We start from the raw sequence: 23,642 nt of genomic DNA on the forward strand, positions 1-23,642 counted from the left end.
TGATTTGTACCCAAATCCAGCCAATGGACCATAGGGATAATTTGTTTTGTCTCCAAATCACCTAAAACAGCTAGATTCAGGTACAAATCGATTTGCACCTGAATCAGTTTGCACATCCCTAATAACCAGTGCATTGTGTAACACAGAACAAGGCTGAGTGTCATTTGGTAGGGCTATGCAAATCTGGTTTAGCAACATTTGGAAATGCCTCAGAAAACCGGAAAGAAATTGTGTGGAAGCATTCCATACCAACTCAGCACCAGATCAGGTGGATAAAGTGTCCTGAACTGGTCAAACTATGAACTGCCTCTGCCAAGAAAAGGGAGGGGGCCATGACAGAGCCAGCAAAAGCTGCATGCAACTTAAAGTGGTTGGATGGAACATTCAGTCCCCTGCCCCCCTCCCCCCGCAAAAAAAACCCCTGCAGGTGCACTAATGACCTTTGTAGCCTATGTTTTTCAAGACTGCAAAAACAAATAATAGAATCTTAAAATTGGAAGAGGTCGTGGAGCTTCTCTCGTCCAACCCCCTGCTCAGTCCAGGAAACTGCTACAGCATCCCTGGCAGATGTCCTTTCAGACTCTGTTTGAAAACCTCCAGAGAGGGAAAGTCCATTACTGCATGAGGCAGACTATTTCACTGTCATTTGCTCTTACATTTACAAATTTCTTGCTAACGTCTAGCCCAAATCTATCCGTGTCATTTTAATCCACTGGTTCTAATTCTATTCTTAGGAACAAGAGAGAGAACAAGTCTCCTCCTCCTGTGTGACAGCCCTTCAGATATTTGAAGACAGTCAAATCTCCCCTTAGTCTTCTCTTCTCTTCATCTTGTTGTCTTCTATTCTCTTAGTCTACTCAGCTGCCTCTTAGGACTTCGTTTCCAGACCTCCCACCCTCTTTGTTGCCCTCCTCTGAACCTGTTCTTTAGGAACTGTGCCAAACCTAAGATCACAGACGCTGAAACAAAAACAATGAAAACTCCCATTGCTCTTTTTAAAAATTCTCTGTTGCGTAGTTTTGGAACAGAAGAAACTGAAAAACCAGAAACCTGGAGACTCACACAAAAATTGTTTTTCTTTTTATATCATAATTTGGATTGTGTACACCGTATAGAGATGTGTATCTCAGGCAGTTTATAAATATGATATGGGCCACCTAATGGTGCAGCGGGGAAATGGCTTCATTACCAAGTCAGAGGTTGCCGGTTCGAATCCCCACAGGTATGTTTCCCAGACTATAGGAAACACCTATATCGGACAGCAGTGATATAGGAAAGATGCTGAAAGGCATCATCTCATACTGTGCGGGAGATGGCAATGGTAAACCCCTCCTGTATTCTTCAAAAAAACCAAACAAACCCACAGGGCTCTGTGGTCACCAGTAGTCGACACCGACTTGATGGCACACTTCACTTTATAAATATTTTTATTTATTTATCTATCAAATTTGTACACCGCCCCAAACTTTCATCTCTGGGCAGTTAACAAATATGACAGACAGATAGAAAACATGGAACATAGGAAGCTGCCTTATACAGAGCCTGTCCATTTGTCCGTCTAGCTCAGTATTGTCTATACAGCATGGCAGCGGCTTCTCCACAGTTCCAGGGAGGAGTCTCTTCCAGCCCTATCTTGGAGACGTCACTTGAAACCTTCTGTATGCAACCACGCAGATGCTCTTCCCAGAGTGGCCCCATCCCCTAAGGGGAATATCGTACAGTTCTCCCCAGTATAGTCTCCCATTCAAATGTAAACCAGGGCAAACCCTGCTTAGAAAACGGGACAATGCATGTCTGCTACCACAAGACCAGCTCTCCTTCCATAGAACAGCTCTCTAGGATTTGGATACAGTGGTGATTTTTCCTAGAAGGTTCAGTCTGAGAGAACCTAAATTGTGATTTTGCATTTGGGGGAAAATAAACTCAGTACTATTGCGATTTAATTCATTTAAATTAAGTCCTGGTATGCCATAGTGACTAAGGAACTAATCAGGAAGCCCCTGGATTGAACCTTGCCGCTGCCATGAACTCACCAGGTTGACTTAGGCAAGCCACCCGGATTACAATAATATAATATAGCAAATTGCTTTGAGCATTCTATATAAATACTAAGTATAATAACATAATTGCTACTATTATTATTGAATTAAGTCCTGTGTAATCACACAAGATACCACTGAACTCAATCATTGATGCTCTCTCTAGAATAGAACAGGTTAACTTCACACTCAGGATGTTGGCAGTGTCCTCCCATCAAACTAAAAAGAAAGTGCAAAGGTATTAACTACTTAGCAACATTTGTGACCAATGCAGTGTCGTGTTAAGATTTAGGATGAGGATTTTCCTTCTGTTTGCAGAAAATATAATCAATTTGCCTCCCATCTCTCCTGACTGTTGGGTGCTGATGAAATGAAGTATACTCAGCAAACACATGACTAATAGCTTGGGAGTTGCCAAGTAACAGGGACCGCTTGATGAGATGTCAAAGACAAGCTTGGACAGAAATTCATAAGCTTTCAAAAGAGGGCAGCGGTGGGGGGGCAGGGGCAAGGACACATAGCCAGCCTGCTAATCAAATTGTGAGAGGCCTGCTGCCTTCCCAAAACTGCAACTGGTGGTGGTGGATGTGTACCAGCTGCCACCACCTTCACCCTCCTCCTCCTCCTCCCTCCTACTCACCCACTGCCCCAACTTCTCAGCTGGCAGAGAGAAGTGCGGAGTGGCAGGAAGTGTCTTTGGATCACTCCCTGCTGCTTCATTTCCCACTCTCTGACTCTTGAAAATGCAGGGCAGAATGAGGAACAGGAGTGGTGAGCTGCAGCCGCCACCGCCACCATATAAGAGGCGATTTAAAGGGGGAGTGGTAGGGGGAGAATCAGTGTGTGACAATACCCATTGACCCACCATGGGCCCAGAGATGGATGGTGACTCACCACACTCCCTCAAGTGTGGTGAGTGCGGGGGCCTCAAACCAGAAATAGCTGTCCAAAACATCCACTAGCTACAAATGCAAAGGTATGCTAAAGAGTTAGAGAGTAGCTTAATAGACTGGAGAAATAAAACTAAGGGTCTGTGTCATTTCTATGTTCTGTTTCTTGCTAGCATAGTAAATAAAATGTTCAATAGTAATAGCAATTAAGCTCTCCCTACTCTGCCATTAGCAGACTAATGAGGTGTGTTAAGGCAGCTGTCTGAGGTGGTAGATTGGAGGAGTGGCAGCAAGTGCTCTCCCTGTTGTGCCACCTGCTCCGTCCCACTCTACCCAACAATGGTCCCATCACTCCTGCTCCTCATCCCTCCTGTTCCTCACAAAACATTCCCACTCCCAGCCTTTTCAAAAGGCAGAGGGTGGGAAACAGAGGAGCAGGAAGTGTGGAAGAGTAGAGTGGTGGACTCTCTAGTCCACCGTTCTACTCTTCCACACTTCCTATTGCTCCGTTCTCTGCCTTTTGAAGAGGCAGTACGGGATGAGCAGGAAGAGGAGCAGGTGTTCCTGCTGCTGCCACCACCAGCAGCAGTAAGATGCATGTGCAGGTGAGTTGTGTGTGCAGGAGAATGTGTGTGTGGGGTGGGTGGGGGGAGACTTGTGTAGTGTGCTGACCATAAGAATGGGATAGGAGCGAACCACACTACCTCAGGTGCTGGGGGGGATGTGATGTGGTGGTGGGCTTGGGCTGGACCTGATAAAAGCTGAAAAAATGAGAAAGAGCCTACCCCAGAATGAAACCATATGAGCCCTTGCTTAGTATTTCCTCCCATTCTGATAACAATTCATCAGTAATCAATTCATTCAAAACCAAATCCGCACAGAGGGCAGGCCTCTGTGTGGTTACAGTCCTGGCACATGCCTTGCAATTCCTCTTCTAATACTTCTCTCTCTTTTTTACCTGCATTACTTTAGCTCACTTAAGAGGACAACATTTGTGTCAAAAGAAGATATTCACATAGATTGCATGATTTGTGATGGTAGTGTTTTGCAAGTAGACAGAGCTTATTTGGCTGACACTTTCCCACACATTTAATGCAAATTAATTACTACTAGTGGACCCGGGCACAGAGCATCTGTGCCTCTAGTTGGGCTCTGCCCGGGCCCATCACTGCCGCCCGCAGCTCCGGCCGGGCCCGCCACCGCCTCGGCTGGCTTCCCCCGCCGCCTCCTCTGGCTTCCCCCGGGCTCCGGCTTCCCCCGGGCCCGCCGCCTCCTCCAGCTTCGCCCGCCACCTCCTCCCGGCCGGGTCCGCTGCCCGCGGCTTCGGCCGGGCCCGCCGCCTGCCCGGGCCCGCCGCCGCCTCACCCGGCTTCCCCCGCTGCCTCCTCACCTCACCAGGCTCGGCGCCTCGGCTCCTTGGCCTGTCCCCGTCGCTGCCAGGCCGGGCCCACCAGCGGCCATGGCCGCCGCCACCGCCCTCCTGGGTGTGCCGCCAGGACCAATCAGGCGCCCCCGCAGCCCAGCCAATCAGCTGGGCTGCCGGGATGCATTTTTCCTGGGCACACCCAGGAGAATTATATATATAGATGTACATTCCTCAGGGGCTTTTTTGTCTCCTTTCCAGTAGGCTTATGAGATCACCCGGCATTCCATGTGTGTGTTGGTCTGTGTGTGTGCCCCAACCCCCACAATCAACTTTGCAATGCCTGGGCCACTATGAACCAAATTGGGTGCAGTTGTACACCTTAATGGAAGAGTTTGTGATGATGCCATCCACCCCAATTCAAGATGGTGAATATGTAAACCTATGTATGTAATATGTAAACAAGTAGGGCTAACTTGTGGACCGTCTAACCGATTTGAATTTAATACACTTGTAGGGACACATAGGGACAGCTCAAGGGCGTAGTTTGTAATGATATCATCCACCTACATTCAGGATGGCAGACACAAACATTTGAGGTGCAAGAAGGAACCGATATGGACCAAATTTGGTCCAGTTGTAGGGACACATAGGGATACCTCAAATGCATAGTTTGTGATGATGTTAACATCATTGTGATGGTGTTATCATCAAGATGGCGGACACATGAATGCTTGAGGTGCAAGTGGGCTAACTTGTGAACTGCCTAACTGATTTGGACCAAATTTGGTCCAGTTGTAGGGATAGTAGATTAGTTGTAGGGTAGTAGATAGTAGATAGAAAGTAGGCAGATTAGTTCTTACTAGAACAACTTGTTGCATATTATATCTTTCAAATACCATCTTTCAAGTGTCCACCTGAAAATGAAAAGTGTGAATGCAACAAAGATGTGTAGCATGCAGGTATGCTTGTCCAAAAACTAGGACTGGCTGGATTTCCAGCTGATTGTACAATGAATGGCAAACCTGGGACTGCTGCCATGCAAAGTGTGAAACAGCCTTGAGGGCTGTCTTTTAAAAACCAATAAAGGCACTCTATATTTATTCTGATCAAATTATGCAGTATTTCATCAATCCACTTCAAATGCAGCAATAGTAGAAGTTACTGCAACATTAGAAGTTACTGCAGCTTTACGAACAGTCCTGTAACACCCTAAAAACTAACATTAAACTAACTAAAAACTAACTGCAGTCCACATCACCAAATGCATAAAATGTTATCCTCAAGTGCTAGGTATACCTAACATGGTTACAATGGAAGGCAGCATTATAGCTTGCCTCAGTTTGAGTGGTTAAAGAATCTGGCTGCTACAAAAGCATTCCTCTCTCAAAAGTTTAAAGATACAGCTATATAAGCAGAAGGCAATACTTTACTCCACAAAAGATTCTCTGGACTGAAATTTCTGAAACAGAATTTTGGTTCTGAGTATTATCTGAACAAACCTAGAGCTTCTAGAATCTGGAAAGTTTATTCCTCTTTGCCTGTTCAGACTGAGAAGTTTGAGTAATGGGAGAAAGTTTGGCTCATTTTCCCAACACATTTTGGCATTGTTTCCAATGCCACGCAACCTTGCCTGCAGCCTTGCCTGCAACCTTGGAGAAGCTGCTGCCAGTCTGTGAAGACAATACTGAGCTAGATAGACCAATGGTCTGACTCAGTATATGGCAGTTTCCTATGTTCCTATGCATGACACAAGAAACTACTGAGTAATAAAATGTACAGTTAGCATGGAATATTTTTTGCAGAGTCATGACCAAACCACATACTTCTTAAAATGTTCCCCAAGATTATGAAGGCAATACTTACTCAGTACGTACAATGACAGGATGATTCCCGCCAGGCAGAACCCTTCAAAAAACCTGAGTGTGCTAAACATGGTCACGTTCACTGAAAGGGCTACAGACAGTCCAAATATCAAAATGAATATGACAGAGAAGAGCAGCACCGGCCGGCGCCCAAACCTGTAGAACAGAGAGAGGAACAAAACCAACATGTATTTACTCAACATAATATTTTGCAAATCAGAATTCTGCACTGGATGCAAGAGTCCCATACAAACCTGCCCTCATAACCAGGGGTGTAACTACCATTAGGCAAAGGGAGGCAGTCGTCTTGGGGCCCAACTGCCTCGAGGGGCCCCCCAGAGGCACATCACATGTCTCCCCACCCGCCCATGTTGCACCCCCTATGAATTATGTTGAGTCTCTTGGAGATGGGCAGGAGCAGAGAGTAAAAAAACTAGATTCAATGTGAACTAGATATTCACCGTATTCATAATGGGGATGCGAGTGTGAGTGCACGATATATTGTGAAGTGTGTTTGTGTGTGTATATCAGCAAGGGGCCCGTTTTAAAATCTTGTCTCTGGGCCCCCGCCAACCTTGCTACGCCCCTGCTCATAACATATACATTATTCTAGTTCCATTCATGTCTTCCTCACACAACTAGAAGAAAAACCTCTAGAAGTCTCTCCCGTCACACATTTAAAAAGTTGTATCATCATTAAAAAAATGTTTATATTCCACTCTTCAACAAACAAAATGTTTCACAAAAGAAAAGAAACAAATTGTTTCCTGTCTCAAAAATGGCTCAAAATGTAAAAGTCAAATACAAAAAAATGAGACTTTCCAGCAACAGCCACTGGGAGGGACACAATGATGGGATGAACGAAGACAGTGGCTCTTCCGCGGCTAAATATTAGAGAGCCTCCAGATGAAAAAGTGCTTCTTTGGTCCAGGTAGCAGAGGTCCTTCAATTGCCTGCTGTTCAAGGGAGGGGCTCAGTTTCAGATGCTGAAGCAGCAGGTAGAGACTGCACTGATGACAGTTGTGTGATGGACTGCAGCCATTTGCTAGATAAGATCAAAGTCTTAACGTCTAATCTAGTCTCAAGTACCTAACATGTTTAATAAACCACAGCCTCAGTCTCTGCTGGTTACCAAGCAACAGTAAGATGCACTGCACACTTCTTCATGTTGCTTAAAAGTAAAGACGACAATCTTTGGCTGATGGAAGGGAAGCATCGGGAAAGATACATTTCCCACAATATATATTTGCTAAAAGCTGTGGAAAATGGAGGGAAATTGCTCACATGCCGGGTGATTATCTGAATGCAGCAAAAATGACTATACTGCATCTTCTTCTCTTTTGTTCTCCCCAGAAGCAGACTCACTAATGCTGCAGTTCTGTGTACGCTTACCTGTCAGTAGGTATCAATGAATATAGTGGGACTTAACTTGCGAGTACTGGGCCACAAAAAGATTTTTCAGTTGCATCACAGTGAGAAAGATGTGATCATTTGCAGCATAACACACTTGGGAGATTTTTGAAGTATGAAATTCAGGCCATTAAATGGGCGGGGGGGATGGTAGCTCTTTGTAGCACAGATCAAAAAACCACTGTGCAAAGAATCCAGAATCCATCCAGCAAAGAAGATCCATGTACATAAACAGGCTCCTGCACATGCATCACTTGCTGGACCAGACACAGGTCTGAGGCACACCAAACCGTGCATCAGAGTGTGGATGCTGTCTATTCGAACTGCCTTTGCTCTTCAAATGGTGTACACACTCAAGGTGCATCTTCATTTGCATTCTCACACAACTAATTGTGTAAAAGATATATCTTTTTAAAAGTGCAGCTAAAGTTGGACTGGGGATACAAGAATGACGCTAGTTTATTCTTTCCCAAAATATAAAGATCCCCCCAAAGCAAATGAATACTTCCATTCTTGCTCACAGGAAATAGCAATATTTTCTGCCTCATCTTCAGGTCTGCATAAAATGTGTCAACTTTCTGTTTTCTTACTGGTGGCGGACCTTGACTGAAGTGGAATAAATCTTTCTGCCTATGATAGCAAATATTTTTTTTTAATAATTCGGATGAACAGCATTTCTGATGTAGCACATGTTCTTCTCACTCTTTCTACCCCCCACCCGCTTTAAACACTTTTCTTTATGTTATTACATACTGGCAGAGAGCAGGGCCAGCTGCTTCCTTTGCAAAGCTATTACAGCTTAATAAAAACGAGCTGACAGCCAGCTTCCCTGCAACTATAACAGCTTAAGCCATTCCTGTTATCTCAAACACCCCCCTTTAAAAATTTAGAATTACTTCATTTTGCACAACACCATCATCAATCAAGGTCAAGTCAACTGTGAAATATTTTGCCTTTGTGACACATGCACTGAAGCAGGAGGATATGAAAGAAGCAATGCCAGTGAAGAAGAAAAAAGTAGTGTTCTTCTAAAGAGTAATTTAATGATGCTTTAAGGTGGATACATTTTTCACCTTGACTCTAGGTATGAATCCTTACTTACCAGTCAGCTATACATCCGGTTATGAGATAGCCAAAGATTAATCCTACAAGCAGAGAGAATTTTGCAATGTGGACTTGCCAGGCAGAATCGCAAACAAGATTCCACTAGAAAAAAAGAACAAAACAAAAAAAATTTAAATATATATAGTTTCCTCCATATGTTTATATATAACTACATTCAGACACACAGCTGAAGTCTTTCACAGTTTCATTGCACCAGCTATTATCAGGTACCAACTGATGATTTTCAGATTCTCACCCAAGCTTCGTTATCTTATAACAACTGACTGGATGTGAGGGCGATCTGGATGCAACATCTGTCACCCCATTGATCGCCAGGGTTGATTCGACTGATCTGGCTGGCTAGGCGGGTGTCCCCTTCCTCCCTCACCGCTCCATGTGCGTCCCTCCCGAAGCTGCGTGCTCGATGGAAGAGGATGACCATCCCAGATAGAAGGAGTGTACCATTCTTCGGTCAAGGGTATACAATAACAACTGCCTGGCTGGGTTAGATCATCCTTCATCTAGCCCAGCATTCTGCTTCCAACAGTGGTAAGTCACATGCCTCTGGTACTTCATAAACACAGCATAATGGTAATAGTCACCCACTTGTTTGTTCCCAGCATCTGGTATTCAAAAGTATTCTGTTTCTGAACATGGAGACTCTGGTTATCAAGGCTAATATGGCCAACAGACTTATCTATCATGAATTTGTCATATCCTTTTCTTTTCTTTTTTAAAGCTGCCTAAGCTAGTGATCATCACCATATCTTGTGGCAAGGAATTCCAGAGGTTAACTTTGCATAAAGTATAAGACCACCTCCTTCTGCCGGTTGTGAACCCACTACCAATCATTTTAACTGTTTGACATTGAGTTCTTGTACTATGAGAGAGAAAATATTATCTCTCCACTATTACAGATTTAGACACATGTCCACAGTGTCACTGACCCTATCCAATGGCCCTAACTTTTTCCGCTGTAAGTTATGTGCAGAGGGTGCAATCCAGATCAGGACTGCAGCAGAACCCTACCACTGCTGCAGTCCTGATTTGGACCATGCCTCCCACATATACTATTTATACAAGACAAACAGCTCCCACTGGCTCCTATGAACATCTTTTCTCCCCCTCTAACTAAAACACCAAGGGAGAAGGTACGTGATCAAGATCAGAATCGCAGTGGGGTGATCTAGATTGCATCCCCTGCACGCTTCTTCACAGAAAGAACAAGCACACGAGGGTCAATGACAGGACTATCATCCTGTGTAGTTTGGCCCTAGGTTACCTAAAGAATCTCAAACTTTTAGCTTTTTCTTGTAAAAAAGGTTACCCCTACTTTGATCATTTTAGTTGCCCTTTAACAGTTGCACATATGCAGAACAAACCTTTAAGACAGCTTCTCAGAGAATTTGTTGTTGTTCTTAGGTGTGGATAAAGTGTGCCGTCGAGTCAGTATCAAGTCCTGGCAACCACAGAGCCATGTGGTTTTCTTTGGAAGAATATAGGAGGGGTGTACCATTGCCATCTCCCGTGCAGTATAAGATGATGCCTTTCAGCATCTTCCTATTTCGCTATAGGTGTTTCCCCATAATCTTGGAAATATACCAGCGGGGATTTGAACCTGCAACCTCTGGCTTGCTAGTCAAGTCATTTCCCCACTGAGCCATTAGATGGCTTAGGTGTGGATACAAGGGAACAAAATACACCCAGCAAGTACAAAAGTCACATGCACATGTTTTTGGTGCATCCTCCTTCTGAGCAAACATGTGCAGAGACTTGGTCAGGTCATCTGTCATCATCCATTCAGAGAAGCGGAACTTCCTTTAAGCTTTTAGAGTTCTGGCTTCCAAGAAGCTTGTAAAACCCTCACTATCATAAGCTGATCCAATAAAATGCATCATCTTTCTAGATTCATGTTATTGTGGTCAACAGAATTAACCCTGCACAGACATTTTGGCTAAGGCTGTCAACGACTTAAGGATTTTAAAGCTAAATATAACTTCCTTTTGGTCAAAGAGAAATCACAGTATCTCAACAGGAGCAAAATGCAGAGGATATTTCTTTGACTAAACATTCAGACAACTATTTCCCAGACAAATCGTTCACTGCAAATCAGCTAAATCACACTGCACTACATTAAGACTATTACTATTGGAAGTCCTTTCAGAATTGGCAACTCAGATGAAAAACCACACACTATCCTGGAGAGAGCTGATTGATTAATCCTACTTGGCAGTGTTTTCATGATTCTTTTTGTAACCCTCTAGAAAACTATTGCTTTTAGGATAAGGAGCAGAGCGGGAGAGAAATACAGCAATTACTTGCCAGTGACAATGTTCATGTTCTCACTGGTGGTGATAGCATATCAGTTATCACCAGTTCAATTCACCCACAGCTTCGACTCGCTTCCCATAGACTTCAGCAGGAATCTCATGCAAGACTCACTGAAATGAATAAAACCTGTGCAATGGCAACGTGTCCTGGACGGTAAGTAAAGACTGAAAAGATTTGACTAAATGCTTGTAAATATATTACTTCTAAAGCGAAGGTTAACATATTGCCTGGATGGTCAGGTTTTGCCCAAGCTCTGAGCATGCCACCTGGTGCTCACTTAGCCCTTTGGTTGGTGCAGATCAGCAGCTTTCAGATTTTTGTTTTAACCCTTTAGCTCTTGTGGAAGCAGAAATACAAAGCAGAATGTGCAGGGTGTGTTCTGTCCAATGAGCTCTAGTCGCCTGTTCTGTTAGTCAATGGAGAAAGTCAGAGCTAGGATTGACATATAAGAAAAGTAGTGATAACGTGCATAAGCAACACACACAATTTATTCTTTGAGATCCTGTTGTAAAGTATCTTCATAACAGCATCTAGTTAGGCAAGAAAGATTTCAACTGATCCAGCGAAGATAACATGACAAACTCTGCCCAATTACCAAACCTGCTCAACCAGCTGTTTGGAGAACTTTTGTGAGAGGAGAAGGGAGTACAGAACATGGCACCAGAGTGTCTGTTCTGCCGCCTTCATGCAGAAGGGACAAAGTTTCCCAGGCTTACTCACTAGCTGGAAGGCATATGGAACCCACAGTTACTGTATCACAAGGCACAGGAGCTAAACCACATTAACAGGATTCCCCCAGATTTCTCCACAAAGCCTCTTTTCATGACAGATAGTCTAATTACAGTTTTCTGCAGGAGGACATCTGCAAATATTCTCTGTACATACAATCAAGCTACATGAAAAAATGAGCAGTCTCTCTATAGGGTAAGCCAAACCCAATGCAAGACTTAGACTTCTGTTCCTGCCAGTTTGCTGACATATCCCACAAGAATAAAACAGACACACTGTGGTATAAATACATTTTTTCCACTGCAGTGCTGGTACAGCAAACACAGACACTCTCACTACACTACCCAATTACTAACTGCAAAAAAGGCTGACTACAGGTACAGGAGTCGACTGGAAGTTCTAGGGCCAGATCTTGGACAACGTGAACCAGTTTAAATGGCTATGTATTATTTTATACCTTAGTCCATGGTTGTTATGTACAAGGGCCCAATGAAGAGGAATAACTGCTATTTCAGCTTCTAACTTGCGTTTTGGGTGGTACTGATTGATTGATTGATTGATTGATTAAGGGCCGTCAAGTTGGTGTCAACTCTTAGCGACCACATAGATAGATTCTTTCCAGGATGATCTGTCTTCCACTTGGCCTTTAAGGTCTCTCAGTGGTGCATTCATTGCTGTTGTAACCGAGTCCATCCAACTTGCTGCTGGTCGTCCTCTTCTTCTCTTTCCTTCAACTTTTCCCAGCATTATGGACTTCTCAGGGGAGCTGGGTTTTCACATAATGTGTCCTAAGCATGATAGTTTGAGCCTGGTCATTTCTGCCTTGAGTGAAAATTCTGGTTTGATTTCTTCTATGATCCATTTGTTTGTTTTCCTGGCTGTCTATAGTATCCTCAAAAGTCTTCTCCAGCACCAAAGTTCAAAAGCGTCAATGCTTTTTCTGTCTTGCTTCTTCAAAGTCCAGCTTTTGCATCCATAGAGTGTCATGGGGAAAACCATTGTCCGAATGATTCTAGTCTTTGTAGGTATAGACACATGACGGCATCTAAATATCTTTTTCAAGGCCTTCATTGCAACTCTACCAAGTACTAGTCTGTGGTATATTTCTTGACTGCTGGATCCTTTACTGTTGATGGTAAATCCTCAAAGGCAGAAGCTATCTACCACTTCAATGTCTTCACTGTCAGTTCTGAGGCTGGTTGCTGTACCATCTTTTCACTGTGCTCCTTGGCTTTCATTACTAGAGCTTGCAGATCATCCGTATTCTCAGCTATCAGAGTGGTGTCATCAGCGTAGCACAGGTTATTGATGTTTCTTCCTCCAACTTTAAAACCATACTAATCTTCTTCCAATCCAACTTCTCTCAGTATATGTTCAGCATATATGTTGAATAAATAAGGATAAAGTAGACAGCCTTGTCTTACTCGTTTGCCGATCTGGAACCAGTCTGTCTCACCATGTTCTGTCTGGACTGTGGCTTCCTGTCCTGTGTATAGCTTTCTCATGAGAACAATGAGATGTTCTGGGACACCCATTTTCCTAAGGATATACCACAACTTGACGTAGTCGACGCAATCGAAGGCTTTTCTGTAGTCAATAAAGCACATATTGACTTCTTTCTGGTATTCTTTGGCTTTCTCAATTATCCAGCGTGCATCAGCAATGATATCTCTTGTTCCTTGGCCTTTTCTGAAACCAGCTTGAACATCCGGCATTTCCCTCTCCACACAAGGCTCTGATCTGCATTGGATGATCCTGAGCATTATTTTGCTAGCATGTGAAATTAAGGATATTTGTGGTGGTTTGTGCAATCCGTTAAATCCTTTCTTTGGTATGCCTATGTAGATTGACCTCTTCCAATCTGTTGGCCACAGTGTCGTTCTCCAAATTTGCTGGCATAGTTTGGTTAGAGTCTTGACTGATTCTTCTTCTGTTGCCTGCCATATTTCTGTAGCTATTCCATCAATTCCTGTAGCCTTCCGACTTGGTAATGACTGGATTGCTGATCGAACTTCATCTTCCCATACAAGAGGTTCTTGCAAGTAGGGAATATCTTCTAGAGTATCTTGGATGTTGACGTCCTTGATGTACAGATTTTCAGTACACTCATTCCATCTCAGTTTGATCTTCTCTGAATCAGTTACTACCTGTCTTTTGGCATCCCTTAACATACCAATTTGAGATTTTATTTATTTATTTATTTGATTTATATACCGCCCTTCCAAAAATGGCTCAGGGCGGTTTACAATTAAAACAAACTTGTAAAACTATGAAAAGCTAAAACAAATTAAAAACAATAACACAACAATTAACAATTTAAAAACATTTTAAAACAAGAATTAAACATTGTCCCCAGACCCCAGCTCAAGAAGACACGTAGACTTAATATGGATGAAAAGGGCCACAACTTTATTAACTATTACACAGGCATGGCAGACTGGAACACCAGGTGATTAATCACCCTTAGAGAACAGTGCGGGCCAATAGAAGCAGGTCAGAACTCTGAAGTCCTACCCATCACCCTACTGGGCGACACACCCTGGCTCGGGAATGGGCAGGTACGCCCCACTCAATTCCTTCAAAGCCAACCCCCCCTTCTGTAAGAGAGGATCTGGATACTTCTAGGCATTCGTCCACCCCGGACCGCACAGCCCAAAGGTTGGAGAAGTCCTGAAGCAGGTTTCATGGCAATCATTATCCCCGTGCCGCACAGGCCACAAAGGAGCGATTAACCAATCACCCTTTTACATATCCAAGGGTGCTCACCGATATTCTAACCCTCAAATTACCACCCCGCCCGCACTGTTACTGCCATTGTGGCCAACCTAACTCTAACTACGCACCCAGAACACAGAACGGAGTAGGCGGAAAAAACCCCAACAGTGGCCACTGCGTTGGGAGCAAAAAATTCCTACTCGGCCCCTTCAGGCGACCAGTTGCTAGACCCGCTCTGTACCGGGGAATTAAAACCCCTAAATCAAGTTAAAATTTAAAAATTTAAAAATTTAAAAACCCTGGAAAGCCAGGCCAAACAGATACGTTTTAAGGGCCCTTCTGAAGGCCAACAGGGAATTCAAATTACGGATTTCCACAGGGAGCGCATTCCACAGCTCCGGAGCAGCCACAGAGAAGGCCCGTCTCCGAGTCGCCACCAGACGAGCTGGTGGCAACTGGAGACGAACCTCCTCAGATGACCTTAATGTGCGGTGGGGATCGTGCAGAAGAAGGTGCTCTCTAAGGTAACTTGGACCTAAGCCATTCAGGGCTTTAAAGGTAATCACCAACACTTTGTATTTTGCCCGGAAACATATCGTCAGCCAGTGTAACTGTTTCAAAACAGGCGTAATATGGTCTCTCCAGGTTATCCCAGAGACCAACCTGGCTGCCGCATTCTGAACTAATTGAAGTTTCCGAACGACGTACAAAGGCAGCCCCATGTAGAGCGCATTACAATAGTCAAGCCGGGAGATTACCAGCTGGTGCACCACTGTTTTAAGGTCATCCTCCTCAAGGAATGGACGCAGCTGTCGAATCAGCCGAAGCTGATAGAAAGCACTCCTGGCCATGGCCTCCACCTGAGAGACCAGGGTGAGGCCTGGGTCCAGGAGTACTCCCAAGCTGCACACCTGCTCCTTCCGGGGGAGTGTAACCCCATCCAGCACAGGGAGAACTAACACACTCCTCAGATTCTGAGCCCCCACCATGAGAACCTCCATCTTGCTTGGATTCAGCTTCAATTTGTTCTCCCTCATCCAGCCCATTACTGCCTGTAGGCAGGCATTTAAAGAGTGAGTGCCATTTCCTGAAGATGAAAAGGAGAAGTAGATTTGGGTGTCATCAGCATACTGATAACACCCAGCACCAAATCTCCTGATGACTTCACCCAGCGGTTTCATGTAGATATTAAAAAGCATTGGTGACAGAATGGAGCCCTGAGGGACTCTGTATAACAGCTCCTGCTTTGAGGAGCGACTGTCACCAAGCTCCACCATCTGGGATCTACCTGAGAGATAGGAACGGAACCACTGCAAAGCAGTGCCCCCTATTCCCAACTCCTCCAGGCGACCCAGAAGGATACCAGTGTCGATGGTATCGAACGCTGCCGAGAAATCCAAGAGGACCAACAGAGTCACACTCCCTCTGTCGATTCCCCGGTAAAGGTCATCCATCAGGCCGACCAAGGCTGTCTCAACCCCATAGCCCGTTCTAAAGCCAGTTTGAAACGGGTCTAGATAATCAGATTCCTCCAAAACCACCTGGAGCTGGTTAGCCACCACCCTCTTGATTACCTTGCCCAGCCAGGGGAGATTGGAGATTGGCCTATAACTATCCATCGCTGAGGGATCCAGGGTAGGCTTCTTAAGAAGAGGTCTAACTATTGCCTCCTTCAAACAAGGAGGCACCCTACCCTACCCCAGCGATGCATTTATGATATTAACCAGGCCATCCCCAACAATCTCTCCGCTAGATCGAAGCAGCCAGGTTGGGCAAGGATCCAGAGAACAAGTGGCAGGCCGTCCCGCTCCAAGCAGCTTGTCCACGTCATCAAGAGTCATAGATTGAAACTGATCCATCCTAACACTGCAAGAGGGATTGCTGGATACCTCCCTCACGGACCCTGCAGAAATAGTGGAATCCAAGTCGGCCCGAATACAGGAGATTTTATTCGCAAAGAACCCACTAAAGGCGTCACAGGAGAGTGTCTCCGGGAACTGATTTGAGGCAGAAGGAGCAGAGATTATACTCCTCACCACCCGGGATAACTCTGCCGTACGTGAGCCCGCAGATGCAATTCGCGCAGACCAAAAATGCTTTTTTGCCACGCGCACTGCCATTGCATAGGTCTTCAAATGGGTTCTATGCTGCATCCTGTCAGATTCGAGCCGAGTTCTCCTCCACCTGCGTTCCAGTCGCCTACCAAGCCGCTTCATCCCCCGCAACTCCTCTGTATACCAGGGGGCCATCTTAGAAGCAGGCCTGGAGGGACGCTTAGGAGCAATAATATCTACTGCCCTGGTGAGTTCTCTATTCCATGTTCCCACCAGGGCATCGACAGAATCACCGGCCGCACCAACATCGAAGCCCTCCAAGGCCTTTTGGAAACCCGCTGGGTCCAGCAGCCTTTTTGGATGGACCATCCGAATAGGTCCGTCACCCCTGCAGGGGTGGATTGTGGCCGTGATACCGACCTTAACCAGGTAGTGATCCGTCCATGACAATGGGGTAACCACCGGATTCCCCACCCATGGAACACCCCCCTGATCCGAACAGAAGACCAAGTCCAGTGCGTGGCCAGCAACATGAGTTGGTTCAGAAATTAATTGGGATAGGCCCATAGTTGTCATGGCCGCTATGAACTCCTGAGCAGCAACAGACAAGCCAGCCCCAAAGTGGATATTGAAGTCCCCCAGCACCAAAAGCCTGGGAGACTCCAACACCAACTCCACAACCAGCTCTGTCAGCTCAGTTAGGGAGTCAGTTGGGCAGCGGGGTGAGCGGTACACCAACAGAATCCCCAATCTATCCCTAGTTCCCAGCTTCAAAAATACTCACTCAATATAGGTCAACTGTCTCACAGGGGCCCTGGTAAAGGAGATAGTATTTTTATGGACCACAGCCACTCCACCCCTCCGCCCACTTCCCCTAACCTGCTCCACAACAGAATAACCTGGAGGGAGAAGCTGAGCCCACACTGGGCCACTTGCTTCCCCCAACCAGGTCTCAGTTATACATGCCAGGGCAGCTCCCTCATCCATGATTAAATCATGAACAATTTCGGTCTTATTTTGAACCGACCTGGCATTACAAAGGGGCAAGGTCAGGCTCTGTGGGTAGCTGGTGCTGCTCCCCAAGGCCTGAGAGTTGTCAGAACAGTTGGAAGTAGAGATAGTTACTAAATTACTAATTTCTCTTCCCCTGTAACGGCCAGCTGTTCTGCCAGCGCCAAGTCTTCTATTTCCCACCACTACAGCAATAGCTGCCCCCAGGCTGCCAGGCGCACCCCCCGCATCCGCCCCCTCAGGAGAACCCAAACACTTCCTGTCAACTAGGCCTGGCACAACTCAGGACAATAATAAAACAACACTTAACCCACCCCCAGAAAAAGAAAATCCACCCACAGACAACCCTCAGCCCCCAGCCCTCAGTCCCACCCCCGAAGGCCCGGCCCCAGAGGGCCGGCCCCCTGCAGGCGGGCCGCCGGCCACGCCGCCGGCATGTCTTCAGCAGTATTTATAAGACTCTAAAGCTACCCAGCAGCCCCTTCTGCCACAAAGGGCTGCTGGCTGACACAGGTGTTAGTTGTCAGGCTTTCTGAAGACAGCCAGCTGGTAGGCAACTCCTCATCAGGGTAAGATAGATGGAAACCTTCCTCTGAGTTCAGAGATCTTTTGGAAAACTTGCCTTGTTTTTCCATGTCAATTTCCATCCTCAAGGTCTTTACAGATGTCATTCCATGTCTCTTCTAACAGCTTTCTGAAATGCCCTATTAAGTTCCTTCCTGTCTTTATCTTTCTTGACTTTGACTTCTCTCCTCTTCTGAGCAATTTCCACCATTTGTTCTGACAACCATTTTGCTTTCTTCTGTTTCTTGGTCTTTGGCAGTCTCTTTTCACATTCGTCCTTAACAACTTCTTTGATTTCATTCCACAGTTCCTCTGGATTCCTATCAATGAGGTTCAGAATTTCAAAACTGTTCCTGATGTTCTCCTTGAAAATGGGTACGTTCTCATGATCGTATCATGGAAGCTGGATAGCTTTGTTTTTCCGCTTTAGCTTAAGTTGGAACTTGCACATGAGCAGTTCATGATCTGTTCCACAGTTCCTCTGGATTCCTATCAATGAGGTTCAGAATTTCAAAACTGTTCCTGATGTTCTCCTTGAAAATGGGTACGTTCTCATGATCGTATCATGGAAGCTGGATAGCTTTGTTTTTCCGCTTTAGCTTAAGTTGGAACTTGCACATGAGCAGTTCATGATCTGTTCCACAGTTCCTCTGGATTCCTATCAATGAGGTTCAGAATTTCAAAACTGTTCCTGATGTTCTCCTTGAAAAAGGGTACGTTCTCATGATCGTATCATGGAAGCTGGATAGCTTTGTTTTTCCGCTTTAGCTTAAGTTGGAACTTGCACATGAGCAGTTCATGATCTGTTCCACAATCAGCCCCTGGCCACAAATGTGTGGCGGTATACAAATGTGTTAAATAAATAAATAACCAAGTTATAACATCAAGATACACATGTGAGGTCAGTAGCCAATAGTACATCTCAGCTTGTCTACACTGACTGACAGTAGCTCTCAACGGTTTCAGGCCAAAGTCTCTCCCAGCCCTATCTGGAAATGCCAGGGATTGAACGTGGGACCTTCTGCATGCAAAAAACATATGCTCTAACACTGTGCTACAGCCCCATTCTGCAAGATGCAAGGCAGCTGCCAACAAAGATAAAACCAAGGAGTAGAATAAATTATAAGAGGCAAATAAAATAAGGATACAGAAGCACAATTTGTAGCACAAGAGACACTTTTAAAAGGCCTGCTGGAGAAGGAGGGTCTGCTGGCACATCGCAAGGTGCATGCGTGCAGTGGCAACTTCCGGTCACTTCCAGTCCGAGGAGACACTGGGGCGGCAAAGAGGTACGCTGCCACTCCACCAGACCATTTTAAAAGGCAGCTCTGGCAGGGGAAATGTGGTGGGAGGGGTAAGAGCACCCTCCTCCATCCTTAGAGATCTCCCCCCCCATCTTCAAACCACTCAAACAGCCGGTCTTTCGAACTGGTTCTGAGGCCCATAAAGGGGTGAATGGGGAAACAGGGACATGTTGGCAGTTATGAGAAAGCTCTTTCATGTTCTACTGCAAAATGAGCCTCAGATGGTGGCAGGACATACTTTTATTATTTCATTGATCATTTGTACTGGGCCGAATATCAAAACTCTATATGGACAGAAGATACAGTAAACACCAGATAGTACATATTTTTGAAATTACCTAGTTATTCAAATGCCCAAATCTGCTAAATCTGAACAACACTATGAGGCTGTTCTCACGACCAGTCTAACCTGGGCTGGGACAGCTCAGACTGGATTAAGCTGGTTGTGAGAAGCGGCGGGGTCCACACAGATCCCTCCACTTCCCACCCACCTAACCCTCCTAAACAACACAGCTGTTAGCCGAGGTTAAGGGTGTCATGCGTTGCATTGTGGGATGCCCAGAGGTTGGAACAAGAGGTTCCAGCCCCAGATCCCTCCACCCTGCTCAGTGCTACATGGAGCTTCGTGGAGCAGGACTGTCCGTGTGGGAGCATGGAGTGCGCTCCCACCACCGCCTCATTGCTCATCTGTGGGGAAGGTAAGGTTTACCACCCCCGTACACCCTGGCGATCGTGAGAATCACCTCTATGTATCATTTTCAGAGTGACTGCTAGGATCTCCAATGGATTCATTCAAGAGGGGGCACAACAGAGGTGATCAGTTCCAGTTCCCTACAGACCTTACTTCATGCATTGGTAGGATCCTAAGCAAGGCCTCTCCCTCTAAAGGAGAGCTCATAGAGAGATTAGCTGTATGACTCAACCCTAAAGCTCTGTTTGCTACCATATATTGTGAGAGATTGTACCAACAGCAATGATATCACAGCATTTGAAACATAGTATTACATCAATATTACAACATCACATCAACACCAAGACACTGATGTAGATGATTAAAATTGTGGTGGCAGTCCCTTGAAAGATGTAACACACAAGGTTGCCAGCTCTCCCACTTAAACAGGAGACACCCAGTTCTGCCCTTCCCCATCACTTCAAAATTTAAATTCCTCGATTTTGCCTTTGTTGAAAGATGGTTTTATTTCATTAATTAATGAACATTTTAAAATCAATTATCACCAGTGATTAAGATAAGCTATCCAACAGCTGAGATTGCTAGATCAAAACAAAGCACTTTGTAGGCTAAGAACCAGGGCTTTTAAAAATAAGCGTGCAGAACTATTTATAACTCTTTGGAGTGGTTTTGATAAAACCTGCTAATTCAGAGCCACTAGGCAGTTTAGATGTTCCCCCCCTTTACTGGAAATGCCTAGATTCAAACTTTGCAAACGGAACGGAACACCACAGAATTAAAATTTCACTTTATGATGCATCTTTGAACTAGTTCACGCAGTGAGCCTCTAAAATGAGGTCCCACATTGCCGGTAGCAGCTCTGAGTTCTTACCACTGCTACAGTCCCAATCCACCTTCAAGCCCTGTACTTTATTTATTTATTACATTTTTATACCACCCCATCCAAAGGCACTGGGCAGTGAATAGTTGCCATTTTCCCATTTGGCCTTCCAGAACTGCCTTATTTTCTCTCTCTCTCTCTCTCTCTCTCTCTCTCTCACTCACACACACACACACACACACACACACACACACACACACACACCCCAATCAGTTGTTCCCAGTTATTTTCCTTCCTGGTTACTTCTGACATTTGCTTCTTTCCCCTGCTCTTCACTTTCCCAACTGTAAGCAAGAACAAGGAAAGAAGTGTTCTCCAGGTGTCCCTGCCAAACGAGGTGAGGCGGGTGGCTGCCAGGGAGAAGCCTTTTCAGTGGTTGCACTCCGCTTATGGAATAGCCTTCCCAGTGAGGTTTGCCTGGCTTCATCACTTTGTTCTTTTAGATGCCAGGTAAAGACCTTTTTGTTCACACTGGCCTTTTAAATTTGGGTTTTCAGATTTGTTCTGCTTTTTAAACTATTTTTAAAATGAGTTTTTAAGCTGTTTTGTATTGTATTTTCTTTTTACCTCTTTTTTTGGTCTGTTATGATTTAATGTGTTATGTGTTTTTATTGTATGTTTTAATCCTCTGTAGTGAGCCGCCCAGAGAACGATTTGTTATGGGGCGACTAACAAATAAAGTTTATTTATCATTATCATTATCATTATCATCATTAGTAGTAAAGGCCTTGTTTTATAGCTGCTTACCTCACAAACACAAAGTAATCTTATGTAGATTTAAGTAAGGGTTTATTCAGAAACAACTCCCATTATCTCCTTCTCCTTTCCCTCCCTTTTCGTTTCTTACTCCACATTTCACACTCTGTACAGGATCCCCACTGGGACATAAAATATTACTAGATAGAATACAACAGGCTTCTAAGGACAGAAGGGAAGAATTTAAATCTCAGTGTTTGATTTTTGATAATAAAATAGCACTTGAATAGCATTTTTTGGGTGTGAAAAGCACATCACATGAATTATCTTGATGCACTCTTACAAGCACCATATAAGGTATTAGGCCTGCGCAATATTAGGTTTCCAGTACTGGAAATGGTCCAATACTGGTGCTATCTCTCTCTATATATTTCTCTAAGGCATACCTGTGGCTTATCCCATGCGTGGCAGCTCTCACAAGAATTCATGAGCAGAAGCACCATGGTGATTGGGCAGTGGGGATTCCTTATGCAGATAGGGAGGAGGAGCCTATGATGGTTAAGGTCAGTTGGAATGCAACTGTTTCTGTTCAGAAGATGTTCTTGATTGTAGAGAAGAGGAATCTATCTATCTATCGCTATATAAAAGGATAGTGGGCAGGGGTCTGCAAAGAGAGGGGTCGTGAGGGAGGAAAGAGCCCCTTAAGGAGGAGTCTGCTGTTGTGTGAATTAGATGAGGAAACAAGATGAACAAGTTCTGTTAACTCAGGAAGAGGGGGAGAGAGAGAGAAGGGAGGAGAAGAAAGATGGGGAAGAGCGAGTGGAGGAGAGAGGAAAAAGAAGGGAGGAGAAGAGAGAAAGAAGGAAGGGCGAGAAATGGGCCCGAGCCTGTCAGCGGCATGAGGGGAATGAGTGGCCATGGCAGTGGTAGCAGCAAGGAAGGGCTCAGTCAACCACTGCTGCTGCTGCTCCTGTGGGGAGGAGCAGGAGCAGGGCTCGGGTGAGGGTGGGGAGGTCTATGGGGATAGGGGGCTGCAGTTTGGCCAATAGGCACCACAGTGCTGCAGCTGTGACCAAAAGGGGAGAGGGGGATGGAGAAGTGACCAAGGGGGGTGAGGGGGATGGAAGCAAAAAGATGGAGGAGCAGCAGCAGCAGCAGCGTGGCTCAGGTGAGGGTGGAGAGATCTCTGAGGTGAGCAGGGCTGTGACAGGGGGTGAGGGAGAGGAGAACTGGTCCAAGGAGAGGAGAGCTGGTCTTGTGGTAGCAAGCATGACTTATCCCCTTAGCTAAGCAGGGTCTGCCCTGGTTGCATAAGAATGGGAGACTAGAAGTGTCAGCACTGTAAGATATTCCCCTCAGGGGATGGAGCTGCTCTGGGAAGAGCAGAAGGTTCCAAGTTCCCTCTCTGGCATCTCCAAGATAGGGCTGAGAGAGATTCCTGCCTGCAAGCCACTGCCAGCAGTATTGCCAGTAGACAATACTGAGCTCGATGGACCTATGGTCTTACTCTGTATATGGCAGCTTCCTATGTTGCTATGAAGGGAGAAATCAAGTACTAGCATTCAGATGCTCTGTGTGGGTTAAGCTAGTTGAAAATAATTCTGATCCAATATAGAGAAGTCTATATCAGAATTATCCAATATGGTATCAGGAATATCAAGTCAAATATTGGACATATTGGAATGTTGTAGCACAAAATGGCAGCAGAAATACAAAATGAAGTCTGTACCTCCCACCCACCCCCCGATAATGACTTAGGGGTGGGGATCTTCTGCCATCTATCTGCCTGCTTACCCACCTGACTGTGCATTTATTTATTTAAGCTATTTTTAACTTAATTTTTACTTAACACTTTAAAAAGCAAGTGGTAGATTATCTGATATTATATCACTGCCCCTGTGATTCTCAGGTGTGACGTCATTTTTTTCTGGGTACAATTTCCGGATTACTTTAAAATGTCCAGGTTACTTTAATAATTAAAAATTAACGGATGGGC

General features: G+C 45.1%; 1 protein-coding gene across 3 annotated transcripts in view; it reads right to left on the reverse strand.

The window, feature by feature from the left end:
• SLC22A23 (solute carrier family 22 member 23) overlaps positions 1-23,642 on the reverse strand; it is a 207,972-nt gene that overhangs the window by 112,463 nt on the left and 71,867 nt on the right. For all 3 annotated transcript variants that reach the window (XM_053243660.1, XM_053243661.1, XM_053243659.1), the window contains exons 2-3: positions 8,670-8,773; positions 6,159-6,313 (exon numbers count right to left, since the gene is read on the reverse strand). In XM_053243660.1, coding sequence (XP_053099635.1) covers positions 6,159-6,228 — 70 coding nt within the window. In that variant the 5' untranslated portion in view covers positions 6,229-6,313; positions 8,670-8,773. The remainder of the gene's footprint in view (positions 1-6,158; positions 6,314-8,669; positions 8,774-23,642) is intronic.

Source organism: Hemicordylus capensis, chromosome 4, assembly GCF_027244095.1.
Source record: "Hemicordylus capensis ecotype Gifberg chromosome 4, rHemCap1.1.pri, whole genome shotgun sequence".
Taxonomy (NCBI): Eukaryota; Metazoa; Chordata; class Lepidosauria; order Squamata; family Cordylidae; genus Hemicordylus; species Hemicordylus capensis.